At 44.6% G+C, this 15,057-nt stretch overlaps 1 protein-coding gene across 1 annotated transcript in view; it reads left to right on the top strand.

Annotated features, from left to right (window-relative positions):
* WDFY4 (WDFY family member 4) overlaps positions 1–12,780 on the top strand; it is a 288,190-nt gene extending 275,410 nt beyond the window's left edge. Inside the window, 5 exon segments of the mRNA XM_079138164.1 lie at positions 2,364–2,543; positions 4,015–4,197; positions 6,221–6,305; positions 10,967–11,078; positions 12,031–12,780. Of these exon segments, the coding sequence (XP_078994290.1) occupies positions 2,364–2,543; positions 4,015–4,197; positions 6,221–6,305; positions 10,967–11,078; positions 12,031–12,097 (627 nt within the window). The 3' untranslated portion in view covers positions 12,098–12,780.
* The last annotated feature ends 2,277 nt before the right edge of the window (positions 12,781–15,057 follow it).

Below are 15,057 nucleotides of genomic sequence, written 5' to 3'. Positions count from 1 at the left end.
TCTTACTTTCTAGGATAAATGATAAAACACTTTATCATTCTCTTACTTTCTAGGATAAATGATAAAACACTTTATCATTTACCTGCAAAGTCTCATGTGGCTTTGGGGATCCCCCAAACTACTGGGTACACAGCAAAGGGGTCCCACCCTGACCTGTAAACAGAGAAGTCATCATTAAATAACTTCATAAACAGTTTTAAAGGTGTTTAAAGATATTATAACATTAAGGAGAAATTTCAAATTCACTTCAAAGATAATTTTCTATAATCTGCACAAAAGTTTTCATTTTTGCATACTACCATCCTCGATATACATATTTATACCTTTCTGATCCTTGCGTTGATATTTTTATTCCATTTTTACCCACCCAGTCTATCAAATTGTTTTCGTTTTTCTACAGCCTCTATAATTTACATTTCAATTGTTCCAGATTATTCCATTTCCATAAAATTACATTTCAATTGTTTTGTTATGTCAATGCACCACAGTTTAATAAACCGTTTCTTCTAAAACAAGACAATTAAGTTATTTCCAAGTTTTAGCTATTTTAAATAATGCTGCAGAAAACATCTTATATAAATCCTTGTTTGTTTCTGATTGTTTTCCTTATGATAAATTTTGAGGAGTAGAATTACTGAACAGTGACATGTTTTCCAAAATGGTTCTATAGCTTTACAATGCCACCAATAATTAATTAACAATACCCATCTCATCATAACAAAAGCATCATGAGGAATTATTTTGAGAGGTTTTTATTTGATTTCATTTAGTTTTTGCTACTTTACTTAGGTGTCAGATGATATAATAAAGTTATTTTAATTGACCTTTAGAGAAGTAGTATTCTGAAAATCTAAAGAGTCCATAGGGAATACATTTAAAAGTACTGTAACCTTCCTTAATTTCCCTTGCTTTCCAAATGATGGGGGGCCCTAGGCTTTCTATTACCATAGTTGATGGGCTAGGTAACTGAGTGGGCAGAGCTGTGTACACCGGCTGCCCCTTGTAAGGCACATTCTGAGAGCTGCTCTTTGGTCCCTGCTTACAACAGGGCCCCTTTCCTGCATCCTTTGGAGTTGCTCTGTCCCCTGTGGTCAGAACTTAGTCATCAGACTTAGTTCATTCTGGGAAGAGGATCAGAAAGTCCTGTCAAATCCTCTTTCTTCTATTTATTTAGACAGTTTCCATGTTCCTAAACAAGCCAAATCTTCTTCCATGGATCATGTGCAAAAACTTACTACCACCATCTGGTTGGTGTCACATTAGCATCATTGAGGACAAACAGGGACCTGTGGCAGAACTTTTAATTGCTTTGATCAGGCAAAGTGACAGCTTTGAAAAATGATTCTCAGCCTCATTGACCAAAATGAGTGAGCAGTTTTCTCTGCCCTAAGGGTGGAGGTTTGCCACTAGGTAAGCCAGGACAATCACATCCCATAACACCATCTCCATACCCTTATGGCTTATTTCAGGAGACAGCAAGCACATGTAGCACAGAGAGTCTCAGATCAGGCTTTCCCAGAAGCCTCTCAGATGCTTGAGATAGAATATTCACTGTTGCCAACAGCAATTGACCCAGGGGTACCTTAGCCCCTTGGGAATATGTCCAGAAAAAGCAAGACCTCGAACTAGATATGAACATGCAGCCATCCATGAATCAGGACAAGCCCCAGATGAGCTAAATTTGAGGGCCAACAGCAAGGTCCTAAGTCCCCACTGGACATGAACTCAGATCCATCATACTTGAAAAGTCACATCTTTTTGACAAGACTTGACCTCCTTTCCTCCTTCTGTTTAGTTCAAAAGCACATTTGTTTCTGAGTTTCCCATAAAGTGATGTGTTTCCCACTTGAGCATGCACTAAAAATTATTTGGAGAGCTTATGATAATGCAGATTGCACAGCCTCACCTTCAGTTTCTGATTCAGTGGGTCTGGGGGTATAGCTCAAGAATTCACATTGTGAGCCAACTCCCAGATCTGTTGAGGCTGCTGGTCTGGGCAGCATATTTTGCCAAATAGAGCCTTTGTCTGTCAGTCATGTTATGGGCTGCTTCATATTTCAGAAGAATTCAGGGGAAGACAAAGCACAAGGACACTGATGGCCTGTGGTTGGGTTGTCATAAAGGGACTGTTGATTCTCCCCAGCTGGGCCTCAACCCCTGGAAATGGATGAAATCCAAAGGCCAGCAGTGGACCTGCACACCTGCACATGCACATGTTCACAGACTAGCTCTGGATTCATTGAATCATGCTGAGTCTGTTTTCTCATCTGGGGCCCAACAGTGAAAGGGAAGTTAGGGAATCCTTTCAGGTAGCTGGATTGAGGACCCCTCTCATAACTCATGGTTCTCTTTTCTGTCCCCAGGCTTTATATGGACATTCCCAGGCTGTCACATGCCTGGCAGCATCTGTTGCCTTCAGCCTGCTGGTGAGTGGCTCCCAGGATGGTACCTGCATCTTGTGGGACCTGGATCTCCTCACCTTTGTGGCTCGCCTGCCTGCCCACCAGGAGGGCATCTCAGCCATTGCTATCAGTGACATCTCGGTAAAGCTCCTGTTTCTCCATTCCATGTTGAATGAGCAAGTGCCTCTGGTTTCCAAGGCAATCACTGACCCTGGTACTCTGTTTTTGCCTCCATGTGGCTAGCAAAGATGAACCTCTCAGGGACATGAGTGTAAGAAGAAGTTATATTTATATTTATAAATCAGTGTGCAGTTTCTTCCAGGTTGGAAGCCCCTTTGTTGAGTATGGACTCCCTGAGGAAGCAGAGGTTTATACTGTGCCATAGAAAACCCCAGGGCTCAGTGCATGGATAATGTAGGCAGAAAGCTCAATGGAGAAGGGGGAGAAGATGAACAAACCTTCTGACACCAGCTTTGGCTGGAAGTGTTGTTCCCTATAGGCTTGAATATGGAATTAATGTTAGATGTGTGGATGGAAAATGAATGGATGGGTGGATAGATGGAAAGATAGAAGGATGAATAGGTGAATAGATGGTGGTGAATGGATGGGTGGATGGACAAATAGTTGGGAGTGTGGATTGATGGATTTGTCAGGGGATAAGTGGATGAGTAGATGGCAGATGGATGAATGAATGATGGATTCATGGGTGGTAGATGAATAGGTAGATGAGTTAATGTAATTGAGGAAGGCCCCAATACCTGATCTGGGAGAACATAAAACCCATAATTAATTGTGTTCCCAGACATAAGAGAATACTGGCTTCAAGGTAAGTTGTCCTGGAGCCAACTGAGTTCAGTATGTGCTTTCTGGACCCAGTGCTGGGAGCAGGGCAGAGATGTTTTAGACATAGCCTTTGGCCTCAGGTCATCTATCTTCAGCAATTCAGAAAGTGCCATAATAGTGCACAGTTTTGGGGAGCTTACTATATCCCTTCTGTGATTAGGTAAGGCTTAAAGGCATGACCACTACTCTCTTGGGTACAGGATAGACAGGGCTTGGAGAGCAACGCCTCTAAATATAAACATTTGCAGAGATGCAATGGGGAAATATCTCCTCAGAGAGTTCCTCCTGAGGAGCACTGCACAAGTTTATGAACCATGTGCAGTCACTTGAATCCCTTTACCCTGCCCTTCATCAGAGAAAATCCAAAATGTCCTCCTGGGAGCAGGGCTGGCCAACCAGGTATAGACTTTTTGTCCAGAGCCAGGGATGGTCTTCAGGTTGGGTCTTCTATGGCCACCAGGGTCAGACCAGGGAGAGGGAACTTAGAGGAGCCCAGAAGGTGGACCAGTCAACATCTACTGGGGAAAGCAATATCCAAACATGATTGCAGTATGAAATGAGCAAAGAATTTATAATTGTGTGAAGATACAACCGACCTATGAATTAGCTGAAAAGAAGTGGTTGTCTTAGGGGGTCTTGAGATACCTTAGTTGGTATTTAGAAGATGGCAGTTTAGGGTGCTTACATATACAAACTGAGTGACTAAGCAAGTGGCAGATAGACTAGCAGTGACTCCGGCTTAGGGTAAAGGCTGCTCTCACTGCTGCAGGGCACCATTGTCTCCTGTGCGGGAGCCCACTTATCCCTATGGAATGTCAATGGACAGCCCCTGGCCAGCATCACCACAGCCTGGGGACCAGAGGGAGCCATTAACTGCTGCTGTGTGATGGAGGGGCCAGCATGCGACACAAGCCATGTCATCATCACTGGGAGTCACGATGGCATAGTTCGGGTAAGTTTGTCTTGGGCAGAATGAGGACATGACACAGGAAATGTCTCCATCTCCATTTTGCCCACTTGCTCCAGGGGTTCAAATCTGCAGGTTGCATTTGGGACCATTTCAGACAAGGTATGGTACCGCAAATGAAAGACAAGTCTTTTTTGCAAGCAAAAAGTAATTCTTGCAATTTTATAAACATGTAATCACACACACACACACACACACACACACACACACACACACACACACACACACACATATGCAAACACAAACCCAGGCACAGATAAACACTGTTACAAGGTATGAATGCTGAATGGTCAAATTCAATAGATTATAAAAATAGAGATGTGTGTAATTTATTCAGCCTAATTTGCCCCCCCCCATTTATCCATTCACTAATCTATCTATTCACCTACACAACTATTTCTCTATCCATCCATCCTTCAACCCATCCACTTACCCATCCATGCATTCATCCATTCTTCCCTCTTCCTTGTTTCTAATCATCCCTTAATCTATTATCCCAACAAGCCATCTAACATTCACTGAACTCTGACTCCATGCTAGATACTTCATACAAACCACTTCAGATACAGAAATTGAAAAGAAACAGACCCTTTTTTTTACCAGGATACTCCCAGGATACTTCTAGAAGAGGAGGCAAACAGAAAATAGTATGTGTGTGATACATGGCATGGTGGAGATAGTCAAGAGTGCCATGGACTGTCTGAGGACAGGCATAGAGAGAAAAGAGCTTCAGGAAGCCAAGAGGAAAAAAAAAAAAATTAAGATCAAAGGAAAAGATGGAAGAAGTCACAAGTGATTTTTCTGAGAATGACAGGAGGAATAAAGGAATGAGGAAAGATAAGGATTAACTAACAAACTTACTCAAGAAATTGTCATTTGAATTTCATGTTTTATGAAAGGAAATGTCAATTGCACAAAATATTCAGGCAAATGTCCATGGAATTCAAACATTTATGAAAGCCTGCTGTGTGCATACTAAAGGTTAAAACTTGACCTTTCCCTCCAACACCACCTAGCCCAAAGTCCCAGAATTAGATGATACTTTGGGATAAGAAATGGAGTTATGTGGTGGGAGCCCAATGAAAGAATGGATCTCTTTCTATCAGAGAGACCTTGGGAGAGTAGCATTTCAGTTAAGTCCTGAGGATGAGAGAAAGTCAGAGCATGTGGAAAAGTCTGTGCAGGCCTAAGGGCCAGTGTGAGTGACAGGAGAGGTGAAGTTGTGCAGGGATCCTTAGAAAGTCCCCACAGATGGATCATCTATGACCTGTGTGGCGCAGAGGGTTCTACAGAGAGCAGAGTGTCTTGGGCTGTCTGGAAGGTGAGGAAGTCACAGAACCCATGCTTCATGGGATATTTTCTCAACCTGTGGGTCAGCCAGGAAAGCCTGGGGTGCCTGGGTGGAAAGTGCATTTCTTTCCTGGGTACAAGTGGGAGTCTTCTGTACACTCGACACACATTCATTCAACAAAATCATTGAACTTCTGAATCAACCAGTGCTGTGTGAGGCCTGGTGGAAGCTCGCAGAATCATCACTTGAGTGGAGGCTGGTTCTTCTCCCTTAGTGATAAAAATCCAGATTCAGCAAGGGAGAAGCCATACAAAATTGGACTGAGAGCACCCACATTTAGGGATTGGGACCAAGGGCCAGATACAAAAAAAAAAAAAGAAAAGAAAAAAGAAAACAAGAGGTGACACTAGGGACAAGAGGATGTTAACAGTACTATGATCATAGACTGACTCCAGAGTCTCCACAGTGCAGTGCAGGGATGGAGGGAGATGTACATAGTGATCTATAGGTGGGAGTGAACCTATTCATGATGCCATTGTGATCAACTGAACCTCCACGCAGGGGAGCTGAAGTCTAAACCAGAAGTGAAAGGGTTAGAGGACATCCTCCTTTCCCTTCCTTCAGGGTCCTCCCAGTGTAAAGAAATAGGTTGGGCCACTCTCAGCCTGCAGACATGATAATTTCCCCAGCCTATGACATGTTCTCTTTTCTGGACAGATTTGGAAGACTGAGGATGTGAAGATGTCTGTTCCCAGGCAGGCAGTGGCAGAGGAGCCCTCTGTTCAGCCTCCAAGCCCCAGAGGTACCTGCCTGGCCAGGAGGAGACCACCCTTGCCTTGCAAACTACCCTCTTTCCCTCCCTTTTCCATGCCTTTGGCCCACAGCTGCAGTTCCACCCAAGTCTGCAGAGCTTAGGGAAGCCACCAAGGCCCTGGGTGTTGCTGCCATGTTTGGGGACAAAAGAATTATTTGTTTACTGAAAGTTTCTGATGAAATGTGAAGCATTATGAGAGACCCTGTTGAGTCCTCACCTCATTCTTGCTAGAACCAGTGAGCCCTGGGCTGCTTCTTGGACACAGGATGGTATTGTGAATGTCTAGTACTCCTGAGATTCAGCAGGGAAGACATGCTTTGATGATCTTGGTTTGATGCTCTCCATCTGCCTGGATGGCTCTTGAATGCCAAATTCCCCAACCCACAACCTGGAACCAGCTGCCTATTTGCCTGGACAGCCAGGCCACAGAGCAAGGGAAGGGACACTTTCCCAGGGTTGAGGAAGTGGATCCATCACACCGTAGACTGCCCCATTGACCATGGATCCACCAACCCAATTCCCCACAGCAAGTTCCTCTAAGTGGATCATCTGCATCTGCATGAGCATTGCTCAGGGGCTTATTTAAAAATTTGTATCCCCATCCTGTTACTCAGCCTAACCCACTGGAAGATTGGGTGTTGTTAGCATTTACATGTCATGGTGTGCCCCAAAGTAAGAGAACCACTATTCTGCAGCAAAACCCACTTTGGGTTGTGGCAAATAAGACTGAAGTAAGAGATCCTGTCCCACCTTCCGTCCTTACAGCCTCAGCCACCACTGCCACCGTGTCCACCATTACAGAGTTGAGATTGCAGAGAGCTGACTGTGAGAAGCTTCCTCTTCAAACACTTACCACCCACTTTCTCATTTTTCATGCAGTCCTTGCAGTAGATATTACTGCCATTTGATAGAGATAAGAAAACTGAGGCATAGAGAGGTCAGCAACTTGCCCAAAGTTACCTAGCAAAAAAGTTACTTCTCCCACTTATAGCAGCCACACCAACAACTGCTGGATAATCTTAACCACTGCTGTGGAATCAGAACCACCAATCTGTCCATCATGAACACAGGCACAAAACCCACTATCAAAGCTGTGTGGTTTACCAAAATGCATAAATGCATTCAACTGTCATGTATAACTAATTAGAATTTTTAAAAATTTTTTTAAATTAAAAAAATACTGTCCTCTCTCACTTTCACCATAGCTATCTGGTTACCCCAATTCTTGCAATCATGCCAGAAAGATTTCAGATATGTGACTCAGAGTAGCTGGCGTGAATTTATTAGAAAGGTTAGAAAAAAGGTATAGAGGACATTCTCAAGGGAGAGTCAAGGAGGGCACACCTCTCCTGCCCAGGGAAGTTCCCAAAGTCCTGCCCAGATCCGCCTATTTTTTTTTTTTTTTCTTCAGTACTGGGGATTGAACCCAGAGGCACTTTACCACTGAGAAATATCCCTAGCCTTTTTATTTTTCATTTTGAGGCTCACTAAGTTGCTGAGGGGCTTACTAAGTTACTGAGGCTGGTCTCTAACTTGCAATGCTTCTGTCTCAGTCTCCTGAATTGCTGGCATTACAGGCATGTGCCACTGGGCTGGCCCAGGTTCATCTTCTGACTTTTGACTGACAGCATAGGAACTGCTGGGACCACCTGGAATAGAGGATGGTGTGGTGCTCACAGAGGCAGAATTTGAGGAAATTGAGTCCCCCTATTTTTGCATGAATTCCCTGCCTCCCTTAATTGATTTATTAGTCTTTGAATAACCCTCAGCAAACTTCCTTTGTGAGGGTCAGGGTGATTGGGAGTTGAGACATAGCTTTCACGATAAGGAAGGGTCCAGGTCACTTGGTAGGTTGTGACATGATCTTGAAACAACAGTTTTTCTTGAAGGAATAAAATTATGGAGGGGTGGGGGGTTGACATAACAGGCCCCAAACTTCCAGGGGCTTGCCTGTCAGATGAGGCCCTGTGGTTTTCAGTCACCCTTTGTTGTCCTTTCCCTGCTTACCCATTCATGGGTGACTAGCTGCTTAATATCCACCACCATGGCTTCCTCCAGTGCAGCCGAACCTCTCTCTCAGCTCTGTCTTCATCAAAGATCCCAGCCCAGATCTTTGATGGGTCTCACAATCAAAAGAAACATGTTTTGGTGAAGTGAGAATTCTCCTATCATACTGACCCCTACTGGTAGCTGGCTCCTGGTTCATTTGCTTTCCAACAAGTGATCATTCACACAAGAGAATTTCCCTAATTTTAGAGGGCTGGCTTCTGAAAATAGTAGCCATTTTCAATGATTTAAAATGTATCTCACACCTCCTTGATTCATTTAGTCATCAATTCATGGATAGTTGATTTTGTTATGCAAAAACATAGTTCTTTTATTATGTAAGCACATAGGACAATCACTCAGCCCCTACTTTGTCCTAGGTCCTAGGGATCACTTCCTTCAAGATAATACTATCCAGGGACCCTTGTCAATAAACTGTGCTGATCCAGAGTCTAACACCACAGACTAAGAACAACATTCAGTAAACTTATCCTAGGATCTCCAGGGTACTTGGAGACCATGAGGAATCAGCCCATTTTAGTAAGAAAAGTAGTATAAAGTTTATGAATTCTAAGGAAACCTGGGAGAGCAGGGTTAAACTCCTTAGGGAGTTGAGAGACAAAGTCTACATAGAGGAAGTGACGGTAACAGGGGCGACTGAACAGCTGTGGTGGAAGTGAAGAGGTGAGAGCTTTGATAGTGAGGTTTGTACCAGTGTTAAGGGTGGAAGACTTATTTATAATGATCACATGGGATACAGCTACGTGAGACTGCACTCCATTTCGGTTTTAGGATCTACTTCCCACTTGAAGCTATCCAGGCCCTATAGGCTAAAGGGATTAACTTAGTCCATGGTTGATAGATGGATGCCCCAAAATGAAGGATGGATAGATAGGTGGGTGGGTGGGTGGATAGATAGGTGAAAAAAAGACATCTCAGAGCCATTCCTTTATCTGGACATCTCAGTAGATTCACAGGTCTCTTATTCAGTGTCAACAGTTGTGGTGAAGTTGTCTGTGTCCCTTGGCCACGGGGTCTAGTGAATGAGAAGTGAGGAATGAGGCTCTAGATCTAACTCTGTCCCAGAAACTTGTCTAGCCCCATCTCCTCTCTGTCAAATGGATATATTTCCTATCTAGAGTGTGATGACAGAAAACCAATTGACATAGACAAGAATCCGCAAATGCTGGTCATGATTGTTATTTTCTCAGACTCCTGACAATGTATTCTCTTTGAATACAGCAACCAGTGCCATAAGGGAAATTACAGAATGGTTGCAGCGGACAGAGTCCCTGATCCACATCCTTCCCCTGCTATCTGTCGTGACTGAGATTACCATGCCCCACTCAATTGACTGCCAGGATGGTGGTTATCATTACAGGAAAGATTAGGATAAAATGACACAATGGCACAGACATAGTCAAAAAAATTAGATTGAGCCGTAGTTTAGAGTCAACATATCTATGTGCAGATTTGCAAATCTAACCCACTGGAGGTCTTTAATAAGGAAGCATGTTGTTCTTATAATATTGCTCAAAACTGTTTTGTTGGAAAGGGATCAGTATTAGGCGTGACACATAGATATTTGCACGTGTGTCCTCTTGGTGCATATATTATTGTAACACCTCAAATGTCTTAAGGGGCAAGAAAGGAGATCTTTGAAGATATTAAGGAGACTGCATTTGTGGGCAGAGCTAATCTAATTTCTGCCCAGAATTCATTTATTTGTCATTTGCAGCAAGGACCAACCCAGTTGGGTACATTTTATTTCAGAAATCACCTCCTAGACTGAACTCAATCTGGTACCTAAAAAGCTGTCGGGAAATGCTTGTTATTTGGACTTGCACAGGAATTTACAAATGCCTGGTTCTAATTCAAGGCAGCTTCCCCGACTTTTAGCCTTCCTGCATTTCCTGGTGTGTGGGCCTGTCTGCACACGTAGATGACACCCCAGGACAGCTGTTGCTGCCCTGCCTCCTGCCCCCAAGTCCAGCAAAGTGGCCTTGTAGGCACATACCCAGCTGGTGTCTCTCCATCTCAACCTTTATGTTGAAGGAATTGCTGTCTGTCCCCAAATGCAGTCATTAAAATGAGTCAAGTAACAGTCATTGAGTTATATTTTTTTGAAAAAAACGTTCTCAGCATTTAATTATTGGTTGTGGCATGAGAGGATTTAGATAAGTTGATAATGCCGACTTTATATAATTTATTTTTACTAGGCAATTACGGGCTGCATTACATCCTGGCAGCAAGGTATTATGGGGCATCTTATTAAGCATAAAGCCAGTAAACACTGATGAACAATTTTGCTGAACTAGGCATGCAATTTAGAAAGCAATAATACACAAATCCAATTTGGTACACAATGGATACCGCGGCACGTCAGCACATGTAACTATCACAGCCTGCAAATTAAATTGGGACGGCCCTTTTTGCAACAGCACAGGCCAAGATTAAATATATTTTCCCCCTCAATTTAACAAGTTGCTGACCACAAATATAAATATGTGTGTATGTGTTTGTGGTTCCATGTGTGGATGCACACAGGCTCATATGTGAAACCACTTGGGTGTTCTAACTATTCTCTCACATGCTTCCCGCAGGTCACAAGTGGGAAAAGAACCTTGCCTTGAGTAGAGAGCTGGATGTCAGCTTGGCTTTGACTGGGAAACCCAGCAAGACCAGCCCTGCTGTGACAGCGCTGGCTGTGTCTAGGTAGGTAAAACCCGGTTTCCTCAGGCCTCCAGCAGAGGGTGCTGTGGCCACCCCTAGAAAAGTCCCAGCTGCTCTGGACTCCGGCCATCAGACTCAGGAATGCCACCTCCCGGCAAAGACCCAGGGGGCGCGCCAGACATAGGCTGCAGTCCCCCAGGGCCCTACAGGGCCTTAGGGAGTGTTTTTGATGATTTTTGTTATTTTTTAAACTCATACATACTCTTTCTCTCTTGGTCTTGACTATCCATGAATTCCTAAAGAAATGCAAAAGGTAGAAGCATATTATTTTGTCATCTTATCCTAAAGAGAGACTTTTTTTTCCTGAGTTCCACTGCTGATTGTAGCATTTGATGATGAACATCTTACATTAACAGAAAATGCCTTTCAAGGGCCCATGTAGGACAACAAAGTTTCAGAAGTGACAGTTGATACCCATTGATTTTATTGTCACAGAGACCAGGTTGGAAGTAGTTATTGTGGTTAGTCCTCTCTGCACTCTAGGAGGTATAGTCTCAGGTGGCTTCTGACCTTTTAGAGCCCCCTTCCTTCCTCCCTGGACTGGAGTGGACTATTCTCCTCTTTCTGGTGGTGGAAATTGCATGGATGCGGGACTAGCTGGGGTGGGGCGGGCATGGGGACTAGAAAGAAGGGTCCAAAGCAGCACTCCTCACTGGCTGACTTGCCTGTTGTGCCTGGGGCCCTGGATGCATCTCTCACAGGACAGGAGATTCCCCTGGATTTGCTGGAGACAGGGCCTCAGCCTGCTCCCTGGAGCCTGAAAAGCTTCGACTCCCTTCAGTGCTTTGGGAATCACAAATCTCAGAGCTCAAACGCCCCCGTCCCCTTCAATACAGTTTACATTTCTCCCACTCCTTCCCCCATGTTGCAATTTCCTGCATGCTGGCTGGGATACAAAGTAATCACACTCTTATCTTTTCTTTCTCTTCCGAAGAAACCAGACCAAACTCCTGGTTGGAGATGAGAAGGGGAGAATATTCTGCTGGTCTGCAGAGGGGTAGGAGGAAAAAGGTGGTAGAAGCTCTGGCACAGTAGCCACGTGTCCCTGGGACAGCAGCATCAGGCAGAAGGCAGCTGATGTGATGTGGGGCCTGGACTCTGTATCCAATGGGAGCTTCCAGGGCTTCATGTCCTTGGGGTTCTCATAAAAGGACTCTGGCAATCAGTGCTCTGCACCCCAAACTATTTCTGTGGTCCATGGGACTTCTCTAAAAAGAATAAGACCACACATTTATGCTGGGAACTGTAAGCTGATAATGACAAGTTGCACGTGAAATCACACAACTCACCTTATCAAGGGCTTTTTGCACTGAAAAACATGGGCTTGATTATTGGAAACTAATGGAAACTGTCATATTGTCTATTTTATTAAAGCGGTTATTTTCCAAATGCAAGAATGCTTGAGTTTATGATTGAGACTCTTTTCCACTCAGATATTTTCATCTCCATACTTAGAAAGGCAGGAAAGCCATAGGGAGTAAGTGGCCACTACTAAACAGGCCCAGCCTCTGTGGCTGATCCATAGTATATGGCCATGAGTGTTGCCCAGAGCAGGTGTGTGGAAATCTGACTGGGTGACTGCCCCATCTGGGCGTGCCTGCAGTCACAACAGGTGGTGGGTCCCAGCCAGGCTCCAGCATGGCAGTCTTCTTCCCAGTTTCTGTCCTTAGAGATCAAATTCCACATGCTGACCTAGCTCATCTTGGGGAGATCTGCTCTGCTATATGAATTGCGTTCTTCTGGAAATGCATGGCAGGTAGAGTGGTCACTTGTGCGCCTCCAAGGAATCTCTCAGTGCCTGGGCCACCCTCAGGTCAGCCCTTGGGCATCAAAGGGCTTATTCTAATGACACCTCCCACCTGAAGACTTTCAGAACCCCTGGAAGGGAAATTCACTTGCTTCTTTAATAAAATCTAACTTGTGTGGCTTTAGGGGTATTCAGGGAGGCCCTTAGCCTTGACTCTCCTCTCAGGGTCTCCCTTCTCAGAGGTCTCCCTTCTAGGGGCCAAGTTGGGATATGAATTGAATCCTCCCCATATTTCCCCAATCCCTGCATAGGCTCCCATGGGAGTCTCCAACCAATTTAGCCCAGGCCCACACATGGCAGGAGAATGAACCTGGTGTTTATGGCCCTAGGTCATCTAGGCTTTAGGGGACAGTGAGTCATTTTAAATATAAATATTAAGAAAGGAGAGATAGTATGGAACCATGTCAAAAATAATGAGAAATGACAGTTGGGACATACACTGACTTATCTATGAACTTTGAGGTCTTTGCAAAGGGGAAAATGGAAGCAGAAGAAGATGCTTCTTGGGCCTGGAGCACCCCCTTCCTGGGTGGGGAGGGCTCTTGTATGACCCCAGGGCCAAGGATCACACCACCTCCTACACCATCTGCATACATTATTAGCAGACAGCCCATTTGCAATCCCCTAGCCAGTCTAGGACTACACCAGAAGACCATAAATTTAAGAGCAGAGAGCACCACTCCCCAGGAAGGCCAAGAAGCATGTCATAAATATCAGGGCTGGGCTGGCTGCCATTTTTCAAAACACGATTTGTAGCATTTATCCAGGGTTGAAAGGTCTGCCAGATGAAAGGTGTCTTTGGTTCATTCATTCAGCAAGCGCTCTTGCCTATTGTCTGCCCCATCAAGGCAGGTTGAGCCAGTAATCTGATATTTGTGTTTCAGTCCAGTCACTCTTCTACCTGGACCTTGTAGAGGTAGGGAAACTTGGTGCCTGGTCAGGGGCCCTGGTGGGACTCAGAGGTACTCAGTGGTTGACAGATGAGTTGCTTATGTTAAACAGGCTGAAATGCAACAGAGGGAATTCATAGATGGTCCATACGGGGCCTTTGGTGCCAGCAACCAAGTTGCAGGGCCTTCTGGGTCCCTCTGGCTGTCCTCCTGAGGGCCACAGCCTCCTGCCCCACACTGACCATTGCCTTTCATTCTTCTGTGCTCTAAACTCCAGGAAGGGATGCTCAATCCCTTGGAAGTCAAAACAACTGCCTCCCCTAAGCTCAGCCAGCAGCCATGAGCCAGTCCTGAGAACATAGTCACAGGGCCTGCAGAGAACTCTGAGATTGGATTTGATCACATTAAAATGCAGCCAGGCAGGGCACATTTGGAGAGGAAAAGACTCTTCATATGAAAATCCTGATGAAATTTGTTTAGCATAAAATCAAATCTCTTTGAACCCAAATCAGTTTTGCTTTAGTACATTCTTCAGTACACATGATATGCCCAGATTAGGGTATGTGTGTGTGTGTGTGTGTGAGTTCACATGAATGTGCTGTTTTCATTTTTCCTCTTATGGCATGTTGCCTGAAGCACCTTCTTCACCTTTGTAGTAAACAGGAGAATCTTCCAAATTATCTCCTTCCCCCAAGTCCCTGAAGTCTCACAGAACACTATGTTGCCCTGACATGAGATCTCTGTCTGCCCCAAATGGATATAGAGACACACCTTCATTACCATTTTCCAGAAGTGCATCATGATAAATATACAACCTTACAAGGACTTGGAAAGGAATTGAGCCTCCAACATTGTGCAATGCCACTTTGCAGACCTGCAGCCCATGTCCAGGTATTAAGCACTGATGGATTCTCTTTGACATTTGTGTGTGATGCTGTCACTTAACTACCCACTTGTTATGAAGTACTTGTTCATTCATGCATTCACTCACTCACTAGCATTTCACAAGGACCCACTGAGTGCCAGGCTGGATACCTGATAGAGAGAGACTGAGTCTGACATGAATCAATTACGGGTAACCCCTGAGAGTCATATACCCTCTAACTCTGCCACTTTACACTTGGAGAAAGTGGGGCCCACAAAAGGGAAGGGACTTGCCCAAGGCAACATGGCAGGATAGTGCCAGTACCTGGTCAGGGCTGAGACCAGAGCATCCCTCTGCAGTACCATACATATCGTGATCTTTTAGTAGGGCCATGGGGAG

The sequence above is a fragment of the Sciurus vulgaris genome (assembly GCF_902686455.1).
Source record: "Sciurus vulgaris genome assembly, chromosome: 4".
NCBI classification, from domain to species: domain Eukaryota; kingdom Metazoa; phylum Chordata; class Mammalia; order Rodentia; family Sciuridae; genus Sciurus; species Sciurus vulgaris.
Note: the sequence above shows the minus strand (reverse complement) of the source record. Positions and strands in the feature narration are given on the sequence as shown.